The sequence below is a fragment of the Halichoeres trimaculatus genome, unplaced genomic scaffold, assembly GCF_033239565.1.
Source record: "Halichoeres trimaculatus isolate MK-OKI-2021-1 unplaced genomic scaffold, fHalTri1.1 fHalTri1_scaffold_5, whole genome shotgun sequence".
In the NCBI taxonomy this organism is placed as follows: Eukaryota; Metazoa; Chordata; class Actinopteri; order Labriformes; family Labridae; genus Halichoeres; species Halichoeres trimaculatus.
In genome coordinates, this window is record NW_027437183.1 from 1995963 (window position 1) to 2011484 (window position 15522).

Sequence of the window (15522 nt, forward strand, 5' to 3'; positions counted from 1 at the left end):
CTGAAATTTAGAGCTCTGTTATCAAAGATACACACACACACACACACACACACACACACACACACACACACACACACACACACACACACACACACACACACACACACACACACACAGATATGCTCTGACGTAAGGATAGGTACCATCTTGGGTACTTTTAAAGGTACCGACCAAATTCTGTCTGTAGTACCAAGTACCAATTCACAAAACGGTACCTTAGGTACCTGAACGCATCCTTGTGACTGTAACAAAGTGGAAGAGTAGGAGATTTTCCATGCTGGACATGAACACAGCATTTAAAGGATATATTTATTGAAGAATAAATACATTAAGTTAAGCTGAAAAATCAATCGAATTAAAATTGGCATCGCAGTATAATAAAATGCAGTTTTCAATTGCAAAAACTGCATTTAAGGAAAAAAAGTTTCATGTACGCAGAGCTGGAGGGAATATGGTAAGCTGAACTCAGTCTTCCTTAACACCAGCAAAAGTCAATCTGCTGCTTGCTCACTTTATTCTGTATGGTTTGTTAGTCTGATCTGAAAGCCAGTTAAATGTTGCAATGTTCCTTTTTTCTTTTCAATTAAAAAGTGCAGGAAAGACTTGTTTATGTGGAGACAGTATTGTTTGACGTGTTGGTCATACTATACAATGACTTAGGGGTTTTGTTTTGTCAATAATGCAGAAGATAAAAGATGCCCCCCCCCCCCCCCCCAAATAAATAAATAAATAAATAAATAAATAAATAAATAAATAAATAAAATTGCAATTACAATATTGGTCAAAAAAACATCACAATCAGATTACAAATTTGTTCGGCCCTTATTTGAAGTTGAAAAAATGGGTTAGGAGATAAGATTTTATTATGAAATAAATGATATTTTTTTACCACATATATCAATCAATCAATCACTCAAAATTTATTTATGGAGCACTTTACAACACTGGAGGTGACCAAAGTGCTTTCCAGATAAAATGAATATTAAGATAAGAAAAGCAGATTAAAAGAAAGCAACAATGGAACATGTCAGGAAAATAAAACCAGATAAAACCAGATAAAACAAGACAAAATAAAATAACATGACCCCACATAACTGTGTATTAAAAGCCAATCAGAACAAGTATGTTTTAAGCTGGGCTTTGAAAAGGCCAAAGTCAGTAAGGTCCTGATTGCCAGGTACCATACCCCACGGGCGGCCTGGCCATCGGGAGATTCGGGACTTATCCCCGAACCGTTGGTCTATTTCAGACCCTAACTGGCCAGTGGTCGAAGCGTGTCAGGGGCGGACTGGCCATCTTGACGCTCTGGAGAATACCTAAGTCCCAGACTGTTTTTTTTTAGTCCCAGTCCGCCACTGACCGTACAATTTCAAATGTAAAAAGTACAGAGAGAGGTACCGAATCAGGTACTTTTATAGGTACCAACCGAAGTCTGTCAAAAATACCGGGTACCGATTCACATAGAAGTAAAAGGTATCATGTTTAGGTACCTAAATGCATCCTTGTTTCTGTGAGGGAGTAGAAGAGTAGGGGATTTTCCTACTGGACACAAACACAACATTGCAAGGTTATAAATTGAAGGATAAATATGTTAAATTTAAGAACTCTAAGATTTTATTATTAAACAAATTAATATTTATTACCACATAAACAAAAAAAAGTACCCTGAGCAGTCTGAGCCTGACACCCGACCGAGATAAGAAAATTGAAATCTTATCAAGTGTTTTTGTCTTGTTTTCAGTAGAAAATGCTTTTTTAGCCTTAACATGAGCCACATTCACCTGACCAGTCCAGAAAAAAAGTCTGATTTTAAGTTATTTAAAGACAAAATGAGGTCTGAATCTGCCAGTGGAAGAAGAGAAAAGTTTCTTATATCAAGACATTATTCAAGTATTTTCTTTCCTCGTCTGCAAACACAGCAGAAAAAAGGTTTAATGCAGGAACTAACTCTAAAAACTGGATCAGTGCTGTCTCCTGCAGAAAGTTTGAAGTCTGTAGCTCTGATGGTTTTTATTTCAGAGCAGTTTAAGCAGAAGTTTTTCTGAGAAACCTGTTCCTCACTTTAACCGAACCTGATAAATAAATCACGTCATCATCAGCGAAACAGCTTCAAACTCTCGGTTTAAAGATGAGCAGAGTCTGCAGCTGTCAGCTTTAACTCTCAGCTTCTACCCAATCAGGTCTCTGATATAAATAATAAAGTTTGGAGGCAGCGCCCACGTCTCTCCTCGCCGACACGCCGTGAGTTCCTCTCTGAGTTCCTCGTCCACATATGACGGCAGACAGGATGTGGACGCATCTTGGGCCGTGTGGCGGTAAAGATGGCGGTGTGTTTGCGGGGGAGGATGGCGGCTGTGTCATGTGGGTGAGAAATATCAGCACCTCTCCGTATGCTGCCGCGGCTTCAGATCTCTGAGGGAGAGAAGGAGGGAAGGAGAAAGGAGAGAAGGAGGGAAGGAGGAAGGAGAGAAGGAGAGAAGGAGGGAGGAGAGAAGGAGGGAGGAGAGAAGGGAGGAGTTTTACCTCGTTTTGCGGATGATAGATGTGTGTCTGTACGTTTCTCAGACAATCAGTACGTAGTTTCAGTGTTTCAAACCAAAGTGTAAAAACAGTCCTGTTTTCTGCAGAGTTCTTCTTTGAGCCTCAGGATGAAGTTTTCGCTGCAGGAGCTGGTGGATAAAATCTTTTTAAAGTGTCTTTAGGATAAATCTGGTGGGAAGTCTGAGATGGAAACATTAATATTGTAAATGTCCCTTTAAAGATAAGTTAAATGAAACAATGACTCAAGCTGTTTGTTCCTTTTGGTTTGTAACTGTGAAGATAAATCAATAAGTAAAGAATAAATAAATATGACCAATAGATGTGTAAAAATAATGTTGAGTTTTTATTATTTATATCTTTATTATTTATAGCTTACTCGATAAATAAATAAATAAATCAAGCAAAAAAGAAAAATTAAAAATAAATAATTAAAAAATGAATGAATTAATTGATTGATATATTCATTAATAAAGAATGACAAATAGATGTGTGATAATAATATAGAGATATTATTATTTATATATCGTTCAATAATAATAATAATAATAATAATTTTGAAAATCTTTATTTGTATGACACCTTAATAATGAAATTGTTTACATATATTGCTTTGAGGTGTAAAAACATGGCAGAGGATCCGAGAATAGAATATCAGGCTGAGGGAGGTTAGAAATGAGTGAAATATTAAGAAGAGAACAAAATAAAAGAAACAAATCAAAAAACAAAACAAAAAAAAAACATAAAAAAGAAAAGAAAATAAAATAAAGAAAGAAAGAGTGGAAAATGACAACACTACATCAGGTGGAAAAATGAAATGATTCTGAGAGATATAAAGAAACAAAATATTTATCAACCAAGCAACAGTTACAAGCATAGGAACAAAAATAATGTCTGTACACAGGTAAAGGTCAGAGTTTAGATCTGTTGCTTGTTTTTTTCTGATTCATCTGTGCTTTAAAAGTCATTATAACACACATATGATGCTGTTTGTGTATACCTGTACCAGAGGTTAATCAAAGCAAATAAAAGTGTGCACGGTCAACTAAAATTTACTTTACTGGGTGTCCACCCAAGTGCCCACGTGACCCAAACTTGTGCATCCAACCAAAAGTAACCACACATACCGATCAGCAGAACAAAGGAAAAACTCCTACAGAGAAGTGGAAATTAAGGTCAGATTAAGTAGAAATTAAAAAACAATTAAAAGGGTAAGATTACATGATCATAATAAGGATCTAAGGCTGACAGCTTGTTCAAAAGTGATTGATAAAATCATAAGATCAAATCTAAAATGTACAGTGAGCCAGTAAAGAGATGAAAGGACAGGAGTGATGAGGTGTTGTCTGTTAAAACCAGAAAGAAACCTGAATGAAGATGAAGAAGATGAATGAATGAAGAGAGAAGTAAAATGAACTCATAAACACCTTAACAAATAAATAGGTCAATTTAAAAAAAATTAAAAGGTATAGATAATAAACAAACATAAAATCAAATAAAAAATAAAACAAAATAAATAAATAAATAAATAAGAGAAGTTTAAAAAAGGAAATTAATATAAATTTTTCTTCATTCAGAGCTGCAGTGAGCTGATAGAGACAGTTTCAGTCTTTGAGGTAAAGCTTTTTTTTGCAGCGTCTTTAAAGAGAAATGTTGTCCTCCAGATCGCTGCGTTCACAGTTTGATGAGCAGATATTTACTGAGCAGCAGCTGTGTTTGTAAAATCCTGTTTATGATGCTGCTTAATGTACATAAAGGTGTCTGCAGCCATAAACACGTCAGAGTCCAGCTCCAGTTCACACCATCAAACATTTACAGGTACACAGGCCCCCCGTCTGCCTCTGTGTGTGTGTGTGTGTGTGTGTGTGTGTGAGTCACCAGCTCAACATGTTTCCTGTCGGAGGAAACATGAATCACTTCCTCCAGCTGCTTCAGGTGCTTCATGGGCTAATATTAGTGACATTAAATGTTTGTTATGTCCTCTTTAAGCTGAGCCGGATCAGATAAAACCTCTGCATCACTAAAACCTCAGAGTCTGAGTCCTTAGAGTCTGAACCCTCAGAGTCTGAGTCTTCAGAGTCTGAGTCTTCAGAGTCTGAGTCTTCAGAGTCTGAGTCCTCAGAGTCTGAGTCTTGAGGACGATCTGAGGGCTGGGTTAAAGATGGTTTTGATAAAGGCTGAAACACTCCGTCTGTCTGACTCCTGATGTGTGTGTTTCTCTCTGCAGTCCCAGGATGAGGGTCTCCTTCATCGTCTTCTCGGCTCGAGCCACCGTCCTGCTGCCACTGACCGGAGACAGGTAACCCCCGACCTCTGAGAACATCAGCTTCCTGTGTTAAACCCTGACAGGAAACTCTCCTGAGTCAGGATTTATCATTAATTATCATTCAGTAACGTATATTTGGAGGTGTGGATCCGTCCTGGGAACTCCCTGCCCTTCCCTGCGCTCAGTGGATTAGAAAGAGGAAACAGCATGGGACGAGCTTTAACACTTATATCAACAGATTTATTAATGCTACATCCTATTTCTACTGAGCTGCTCGTGCTCAGTGAGGTTGCTCCTTTAAACTTCCTGTTTTGCAGGATGTGTTGATCATGTGATCAGCTGTCAGAAAAGACGCTTATGTTGAGGAGCTTTTCCACTGCAGACATTTCCCAAAGGAACTTTTTAAGGAAATGAGGTGCACTTTGACCACAGGACCGAGGGTCCAGGTTTAGTTTTGGGGATGCATCCTTCGCTAACAGCTTTAGATCCTCATTAAACCCTGATCTGATGAGCAGATAATGACACGTATATTAAACTGAACCAGGATGATCTCCCCAGGACTTCCTCTGTGTTTGAACGAGGGCTGAACAATTAATCCAATTGAAACCGATATCGCAGAATGAATACAATTTTCAAATCCCAAAGGCTGGAATAAAAAAAAAAAAAAAACTAATATTTTTTTTACTATTTACTGTCAGATTCTGCCTTTTTTTCCTCTAAATTCAGATTTTTTTTCTTTAAGATTTTTATTTTTTTTAAGAAAAAAAAAAATCTTAAATTAAAGTCAGAACCCTGAAATTTTTATTTTTTTTTCCCAGTGGCCCAGTGGCTCAAAATTACTATTATTTTACTACTTTTATTATTATTATTTCTCTACTTATCCTTTTTTTTGAACCTATTATTTTTTCCCCCTGGGCCCTCTTTAATTTTTATTTCAGGTGTTTACCAAAAGGATATTTAGCTGAAAGTCTAGACTCTAGTGGAACCACATGACCACATGAGAAATTTCTAAATTGACAAAGGAAAAAAATATATTATTATTTTTATTTATTGTTTTAATTAATTCGTTTTTACTTGATTTATTTTTTTAAATTTTTTTTTTTCCTTTTTTTATATCTTATCCATGTTTTGACTGTTTAAAATGAACGGACAGAGGAAGAGAGAGAAAAATAAAAGGAAAAATTGTATCTAAGATGTATCGAATAAGTGATATAATGATGCAGTATTTCATTAAAAAGAGAATTTAAAAAGAAATTTGTTTAAAAAAAATAAATAAATAAATAAAAAATGAATAAATTGGAACACTGGGAGCTGACAGAGACACATTCACACTATCCGGCTCGAAGAAGACCATTGGTTTGGAGGAACTAAACCAAGTCCATCACAGCTTAATCCCCAGAACTGAATTTAGACCCTAGTTCTTGCAGTCAGACAGCAAACAGTTCCTCAAAGAGTCCCCAGTTCCTGGGGTTGCAAAGCATGTATGGTGTCACCTGGGGCTGCAGCAACCGAATATTTTAGTATTCGAGTATTCTGCTGAAAATTCCATCGATTAATTGAGTGATTGGATAAAACACATTTTTGTTCTGTTGAATAGAAAATGAAAATTAGTTTAAGCAATGTAAAATCAAGTGACTTTGGGTGATAAATTTTGAGTTCAATCCGATCTGCCCAGATATGAGACATTTTTACTGTCAAGGTTTTGAGTCTTTGCAGCGTTCAGACTAAAATCATGATCACTACTTGATGTTTTATCCTTCACTGACCTGTGAGATAAATTTGACACCTGCCCAGTTAGCTCTGTTGTGTTTTTGTTTTTATCTTCTTCACTCTTCAGTGCTGTGTTTTACAGATTATCTACAACACTAAATGAGTAATCAACTAATTTGCATAACAAAACATTTGCTTGTAACGGTCGTAGATGCTGAAGGAGAGAGGAGTAACATCGTATGAGGGACAGAAAGTGTTTAAAATCCCACTGTTAGTGTGTTTAGAATCACGTCAGTCTCCAAACTTGCTCTTATCTTATGAAAAATCATATGATCTTCTTGTTTCAGCTCTAGTGTCATCTTTGCTTCATCTCTTTCTCACTGCCCCCTCCTGGTTTGGAGGTGTGGTGCAACTACTTTTTTCTTTCTGGTGTTTTTATAAACTTCTGAAAAAGTTTTGACGTAAAAGAGTTTGCAGAGCCACCGTAGCTGATTTGTTACAGTTTGGGTCAGAGATTTGATTCTGGAAACCTCTGAATGGACGGCGTCTTATTTACGTTTTAACACGAGAAGAAATGTTCACTCTCAGTTTGTAACACAGATATTTCTCCATGAAGCAGAGTTGAATGTGTTTTTTGTTTCCAGATATGAGATTGAAGAAGGTCTGAAGCGTCTGCGTGAAGTGAAACCTGCAGGAGAGACGTACATGCACGAGGGGCTCAGACAGGTCAGTGAGTCGCTTCCTGCTCTCCTTTCTCGTGTCAGTGATGTTTCTGATGATCTGAGAGCTCATCAGGTGTTTCAAACCCCACAGGCCTCGGCTCAGATCCAGACCCAGGGGGTCAAATCCTCCTCCAGCATCATCCTGGCCCTGACGGACGGCAAGCTGGAGGTTTACGTCCACGAGCTGACCGTGGCGGAGGTGATGCTGGATCTGTTTAAATACAAACCCTCTTTCTGTCGCTAACCTGTTGCTCATCGTCTCCACGCCTGTTTCCTCCGCAGGCTGCCGAGGCGAGGCGATACGGCGCCCGTGTTTACTGTGTGGGAATCAAAGACTTTGACGAGCAGCAGGTAAGAGAGCCGCCGTCTTAATGTGAACACACGCGTCTGTCTCTGAACGTATGCTGCCACATTAAAGCAGGAGACGCGCTGCCACGCTGGAAGACAGACAAGAAAGGTAAACATGTCGTATGAGAGCTGTTACCTGTCGGCAAAATCCAGGTCTTAAAGGGATATTCCTCCTAAAAATCCAGGAACAGGTATCTGTGTCGTCTGCAAACAGAGAGCGACGTCTCCGTCAGGTGGATTTAATTCTCTAACAGCTTCAACACGGCGTCAGAGTCTGCAGGAGGGGCTGGGTGGGAGCGTCACTGATGCTTTAAAGGGTCTCTAACTCCTCCTGATGGCCTCCCATTACCTTCTTAGAGGACATGTACTCAGTTTGGGTTTACTAGTGCACATGTAGACTTTACTAGTAAAGCAAAAAGTGTCACTAGTAGGGATGGGCTCTGAATTAGGTGCTTTTACAGGTACTGAATTCAGTCAAAAGTACCAGGAACTGCTTCACAAAAAATCAAAAGGTACCATATTTAGGTACCTGAACGCATCCTTATAACAGTGAGGGAGTGAAAGAGTAGGAGATTTTCCATACTGGGCATGAACGCAGCATTTTAAGGGGAAATATTGAAGAATAAATTTGTAAAAATTGAAAAAAATTGCATTCTATCATGAAACAAATTGATATTTTTTACCACATTAACAAAAAAAAGTACCAAAAATATGTACCGTTGAGTACCGATATTGGTTGCTAGGTACTGGGCAAAGGTATTAAATGTGTAAGGTATCCATCTTATATGCTAATAAGGGGGTGGAAAAAAAATAATTCAGCCTTCTTATTGGCTTTTAAAAATATAACAACAAATCAGGGAGCTGTATTTGTTTATTATCCCTCTTACTTCATTTGCATTAGGGTATCATCGCCAATATTTGGCATTTTGAAGCATATCGGCATCTGCTTTTTTTTTTTTTTTTAATCCTACGGCCGTTAAGAAACAAATTAAAAACTGCATTGTTGCAGCCGCTCACCTGTCTGCAGTCACGACTTAGTCTCCAGCACTGTCCCACCCACAGTCCCATTTGATTGGTTACAAGCAGAGCAATGGCTCAGGTAACAGCCAATCAGCAGTGCAGTTAGTACAGTTATTGCAGTTACATTGAAATTTTAGGAAAACTTGATTTACTGTAGAAAACTTTAGCTATTTATTTTTCAAGTTTTACTTTAACTTTATAAAACATGTTTCTGAGCCTGGGAGCTGTTTAATAAACTCATGCTTAAAGGTTTTTTGAATGACGTTAAGTGTTGGAGTTTGTATTGTTCAAAATTTTGACACCAATATTTGTACTTTGACTGCAGATGAATATTGGCTTCAAATATCAGTTATCGACCCTCTTGACTACAGATACTAGACAGACATTTTAAGTTAACTAGTTGCACTAGTAAACTAAAATTTTGTTTAATTAGTAAAAGGTTTTGGTGCATTAGTGTGTGAGTAGACCTTAGTGGTAAATCTGAATCAGAATCAGAATCAGAAGTACTTTATTTATCGCAGAGGGGAAATAGCTTCTAAGTTACAGCTTCTTCTTCAAAAAGTTGAAAAAATAAAGTACAAAAAAGGAATTACAAGATTTGAGACATAATTACAAAATATGCCAACATAAGAAGTTATAAAATTAAAGTTGTAAGAAATTACCGGTATAAGAAGTGGAAAAATAGAAGCGTAATCGCAAATTGAATGTAACTATGAAATATAAATATGATCATTACTAAGAATATAATACTTAAACAAAAAAATAAATAAAAAGAGTTGGGGAGGAATGGGGGTTTTTACTTGTAACATTTTCTAAGTCTACTAGTACTACAAGTAACACAAAACTGTGAACTAGTACTCCGGTTGGGAGAGAAAATTGAGAATCAATGTATCAGGATTTTTTGTTTGATGGTATCAAAATTGGGATTCTTTGTCAAAAAACCTTGTTTTTTTCAATTTCAAATTCTTCGTTTTAGTCTTTGTTTATAAACTGGATTGAAAAAAGTTCCCACTCTTCTCCAGCAGAGAGCAAAATGTTTCTCTCTGACTCAAGTGATGTGCATTTTATGAGAAAATATGGCTCCCGATACAGTCTGCAGACATTATCTTTTAACTTTCACTCATGGTCTGGCGTTAAAAAAAGCAAACTAAAAATCACAAAAATTGAGAATATTGAAGAATTGTAATTGAGATGGAATTGGCACCCCAAAAATCGTAATAGAACCGAATCACGAGAATAGCATATCGCCCCAGCCCTAACTAATAGACGACTTTGCTTTGCTAGTGCAAAAAACCTTTACTAGTTTATCAAAATTTGGGGTTACTAGCACTAGATAACTTATAATGTGTGACTAGTTGTGCTAGTGGACTGTTTGGAGTCTATGCTCTAACACTTTTTCAGAGCAGCAGAGACTTTTCAGGTGATTCACTGAGTCATGAACACAAAACTCAAAGAATTTTCTCTGACAAGAAGAAACAGCGACAAACGTCCACAGCGCTAACACCAAAAGACCGTGTAATGCTAAATTTTAGAAATGCTGACTCAGCCAAACTTAAGTCAAAAGTTAGAGCAAGTTTCAAAGGTGGAGCTGAGGCCTTTAACCTCCACACCAACAGCAACAGAGTGTCCGGCTGTCAATCAAGCTAGCTAATTACGCGAAACATGCAAATTTAACATCTTAGCTAGCTCCTCCCCTTTTCAGCATGTGCTTAAAGAGAAATGACCTATTCAGGGTGAAACATGCTTTGAATCAGGCTGTAAACATGTTAATGTCTGCTGTAAAGATCGGCTTTTTGGATGGGTGTGTGTGTGGTTTCTACTGTTTCTGCACACAGCCTCTAGTGGACACTCCAGGAACTGCAGTTGATAGAACTTTCATCAGTATTTTTCGACCAGCGGTTTTGGCTTGAAAACATCATCTTTACTCTTTTGTCAAGCGTGTTGTGGCGTCTTGTGACGTCTTGATCTTCTTTTGTGAACGTAATGACAGCTCACATATCGCCCCCTACTGTTGGAATGTGAAGAACAACGTCATTAAGACTCTTCAGATTCAAAGAAATATTTGATAAAGACTCTAAGAAATATTTTGTGATGATGAATTTTAAAAATAAAAGGTTGTTTCTGTTTTCTGTGTCTGACGAAACACTTTAAGCAGCTTCTTTAAAGGTTTCAGTTTCTTGTTTCTGAGGATCTTTAAGCTCGGATTGTCCCCTCTTTAAATATTTTCTGTCCCCTGAATGTGGAGTTAGTTTTTCCTCTAAGGTCAGACTTTCTCCTCCTCGTGTCACTGAGCTGAGTGTCCCTCCTCGATCACGCCGTCCCGTCCCCGCAGCCATCCTCAGCGCCTCGCATTAAGTCAAAAACAAAGGAATTATTGCCTCCAGTTTGTGATTTTTTTTTTTGATGGTTGAGCAAAGTGTTTGCCACAGTCATGCCATCTGCTGCGTCTCCTCCTGCCCGTGAATCAAAGAAGGAAGAGACACAGCTCAGTCAGAAAGAGGAAAACAGAAAGCAGCGTTTAATCCGCGCTGGTCCTCCTCTGCTAAAAACTCTCTCCTGTTCTCTGACAGCTCGCCGACATCGCCGACACCAAGGACCAAGTGTTTCCTGTCAAAGATGGCTTCCACGCGCTCAAAGGCATCGTCAATTCTGTAAGTTTGACTTTCTTTCTGCTGAAATCTGTCTCCACCGAGCGTCTACCTGAAGGTTTTCAGCTCTGATCCAGTCAGAGAGCATGCAGAGTTTGTCCTTTATTTCTGCTTTAAAGCTGGAGGCTGCAGAGGATCAGTCTGAAAGTTTGGAAAGAAAAAAGCTCACATGCACTCAGGGAAAGATGAAATGCTCAGAAATGTCTAAATGATGCATATTCTTCTTTATTTCTGCCTTTATTTTGAAGGATGCAGAGGAAGAGTTTGTAAGTTGTAAACATAAAAAACAGAAAGAAAAATAAGTCCAGGTTCAGAAAAGAAACAGAAAAGTGATCATGACCGTCTAAATTTTACATCCTGCAAAGAAAATCTGAAGAATTCAGCAAATTTCTGCAGAAAAATACGAGAAACACAAACATGCATCAAATATAAGTGACAGACTAAATCCTTAAGTGTAATAAAGTGTAAAATGTGTAAGAAATTTAAAGGCTGAATGCAAGGAAATTTGTGCAAAAATAGAAAAGCATTAGAGCAGAGGATGGATTCTTACTTCTGATTTTATATCACGTAAAGAAAAATGAACCAAATCTAAATGTTTTCATGCATGCACACAGAGGCCAAAGTCATTCTGTGATAAATCTAAATATCTCTGATCTGAAATGCTGTAGGATGCTGTTGGTTCAGCTGTCTGCACGTGGCCCCTGACAGAGATTAGATGATGTCAGACTTTTAATCCACCCAATGAGCTCGCACAGTCTCCTTCAGGTCTGTCTTTAGTCAGTTTCTGCAGAGGATCAGTTTAAAAGTTTGGAAACAGAAAGAGAATATAAGTTCATATGCTAAAGATAACAGAAAAAATGCTCCTAAAAGCCACAAAGATGCAGAAAGCATCAAGAATTGAACATGATCTTTTTTATTTCTGATTTTATTTTGGAGGATTTGTGCAAAAATGCAAACATAGAGATGTTATCAAGCTTTAAAGACAGAGGGCTGAACTGGGTGACACCTGAGGGATGTTTTGGTGCAGACCGCTAAAACCCCTGCAGAAAACTATGAGCAACATATAAACATAAACACGCTTTGATATATAAAGTTATCCTGATAGAAACAGTCTGAAATGCTAAAATACTGAAAGATTGAAATTTTTTTCAGAGGATTAATTACTTTCTAAGCAAAAGATGTTTTATCGTGGTGTCAGCAGCAGAAATTCAGATTGGTTTGAGGAGATGTTGATGTCACAGTGATGTCATGGTGTCACTCAGTCTGTGATAATGTTTCCTCTGTAGAGATCAGTAAACTGTCACACACCGTGTTCAAACATTACTTCATCACATCACTAACATCATAAAAACATCAAAACTAAAGGAAAAACATGTTTTTAAAAAACTCATTCAATCAGGGAAATAATTAAAGCTATCATTTAGTATCGTATGAGTTGGAGGTACAGTTAGTTACACTTTGCAGATGTATTGCTGTATTAATTTAAAGGGAGAAAATATTTTTAGGTCATTGCAGAAAAATCTACTTCACTACACATTCTAAATTCTGTATATCTTTGTAAAAAATAAATCAATATAATTGAAAAATAGATAAAAATAAAGAAAGAAGAAGATAAATAGAGTAAATAAATAAATAAATAAATAAATAAATAAATAAATAAATAAATGGCTAAAATGCTGAAATAAGTAAATAATTAAAAAAATACATAAAAAATATATAAATAAATAGATAAAATATTTAAATAAATAAAATAAATCAGTACATAAATAATAAATAAATTAAATAGATAAATAAATAAAATACTGAAATAAGTTAATAAATAAAAAATACATAAAATAGATGAATAAATGAACAACAATTCATACAAATAAATAAATTAATAAATAAAAAAATAAAAAAATAAAATTAAAGGATAAATAAGTTAAATAAAAAATAAAGAAGTAAATAAAAAAATTACAGAAGTAAATAAATAACTAAAGAAGTCAAATGAATAGATAAAATACATTAATAAATACATAAAATAAAATAAAATAAATAAGTAAACAAATTTATTAATAAATAAATAAAAAAAATATATATATATATAAATTAAAACATTTATGGATAAATAGATAAAAAAAATAAAACACTGACTTAAAAAAAAAAACAAAAAAAAAAACTTTTCAGTGTTGCAGAAAAATCTGCGACCATTTGCAATTTGTGACCTTTTGCTGTTTACATGATGCTCCAACAGAGTCATTGCCGACTTGTGATTTTAAAAATAGTGAAGTAGATTACATGGTGTAAATTGTACTCAAGTATGAGTAAAATTAGACTCTGGGAAAAAGTACTCATAAAGGACAAGTACCAATGTAGTTTATGCAGTTCCAGGTAAAGTTCCACCTGAAATAAAGTGTGTGAGACTTCAGAAAACTGAACTTTCACAATAAAAGCATTGTTGCACTTGATGGTAAAGGAAGAAGTCTTATTGCAGAAGGCGTTGTGTGGCCTAATGGGTCAGTTTTCTTGGTGCAGGCTGTTGGGTAAGAGGACAGGATGATGTCCTGCGTTGGCGTCACTGACTTTGTCCCACAACCTGAGTGAACTTCCTGCAGAGCTGCATGGAAAAAAGTGTTTGGAAAGAAGTGCTCAGAGCGCAGACGGAGGAGGAAAGGTTTGTAAAAAATCACACTGAGCCTTAGTCCCCGTCCTCATGACGTCTCTGCTCCTTGCTCCCAGAGTCAGAGCTCCTGAAAGGAGACGCTTGATTCTGTATCGGAGAGGAAAAGCAGAGTTAGAGAGCGGATCTGTCCTCAGCGAGTCTGTGTCACAGCAAAGAGTCTCTTAAACAGCTTTTATGTGAAGTTTCCTGCAGCTCCTCGTCCTCTGCCAGACAATTAGCGATACTTTCCATTAGCTGCAGCTTTTAGCAGGAACGCTGTCAGCCAAAGCGTGGGGGGGTGTGTTGGTTTGTGTAGCAACATTTGTACAAGTGCGAGTTCTGCAGGAGCTTTGTGACCTGACGCCAGTGTCAGATTCGTCAGATTTGTCAGAGTCCACAGAGATCGTAGAGTCCTCAGAGACCGTGGAGCAGCCGTGCTTCAGAAGGTGGAGCGAGTCCTGCAGCTGGACCGACCAGCAGCCAAAGGGTGTGTCGTGGATCTGTTGTGTGATGCAAAGTGCAAAAACTATGAAGTGCTGAGTCTCACAGCTCGAGGACAAAAGAGGGTGCAGACCAAATGTGCAAAATATCTCAGACGCCCCACTTTTCTTTTTTAACCCTCTTCAGCTCATATGCATCTGACACCACCACCAAACAGACAATTTTATGTTTTTAGATTCAATAACTGCACGTTTCCTCGATATGGTTCATTGCAAAGAAAGTTTGCACATGCAAAAAGTTGTTTTGGTGAGTCTATCTGATGCATCTTTCATTTATTTTGCTGCAGTTTGTTAAAAGTTTGCAGAATGTGAGGCATGAAAAACAAACTCAGGCGGGATAACGTCCTCTCTGCAGACCCAGCGTGTGAGAATGATGAGTTAATGTGTCCGAGCTGATCGCTGAGGAACAGTCGTGTGATGTGTTTCCTGTGGTTTATTCCACAACAACGCTCTCTGAAGAGGCTCTGCTCTCAGCGTGCAGAGAGAAACGCCAAACATTCCTCTGTGCTGAGTAATCTGGATCCTCTGCTGGGTTTGAAGGATTTCACATCAGGGCCCTCGCTGTGACCCAAACAGAGGCAGAGATCTGCAGACTCCTCCTCCTCTTTCTCTCTTTTTTACCCTCCCTTAAACTGATCTTCCTGGGAAAACCCCGAGTTACTCATCCCCACATGTTATCATCAGCTCCTGAACACACGTCAACCCCCGACGCTCAGGTTATCAGCTCTCACCTCCTCCTCATGTGTTTCTGTTCAACAGGCAGAGACCGTGTTAACATCCACCCGTTAGTTTGACTGAAGCAGCCTCACAGCCTCCTCCTCTCAGAGTCCATTACTGACCACACAGCAGAAGAGCTTGGATCACCCTTCCTCCTCCTCCTCCTCCTCCTCCTCTCTGCAGGCTGAACATAACGTCAGTCATAAGATCTCAGAGAAGCACAGAGCTGCTGTTCGACTTGTGTTTCTGTCACCCTAAGGAGAAACAGTCTGTTCATCAGCTGATCAACAGTTTAAGAGCAAAAGAAAAAACAGAAAATCCCCCAAAACGAAATCAAAGCTGTTAAAAAAAGGACTCAGAGATGCTAACCATGGCAGAGATGGCGCGTTAATTTTATATTACTCTATGTACG

At 37.7% G+C, this 15522-nt stretch overlaps 1 protein-coding gene across 1 annotated transcript in view; it reads left to right on the forward strand.

The window, feature by feature from the left end:
* antxr2a (ANTXR cell adhesion molecule 2a) overlaps window positions 1-15522 on the forward strand; it is a 126348-nt gene that overhangs the window by 9113 nt on the left and 101713 nt on the right. The window contains exons 3-7 of the mRNA XM_074671183.1: window positions 4766-4837; window positions 7159-7240; window positions 7328-7435; window positions 7519-7587; window positions 11175-11255. Coding sequence (XP_074527284.1) covers window positions 4766-4837; window positions 7159-7240; window positions 7328-7435; window positions 7519-7587; window positions 11175-11255 — 412 coding nt within the window. The remainder of the gene's footprint in view (window positions 1-4765; window positions 4838-7158; window positions 7241-7327; window positions 7436-7518; window positions 7588-11174; window positions 11256-15522) is intronic.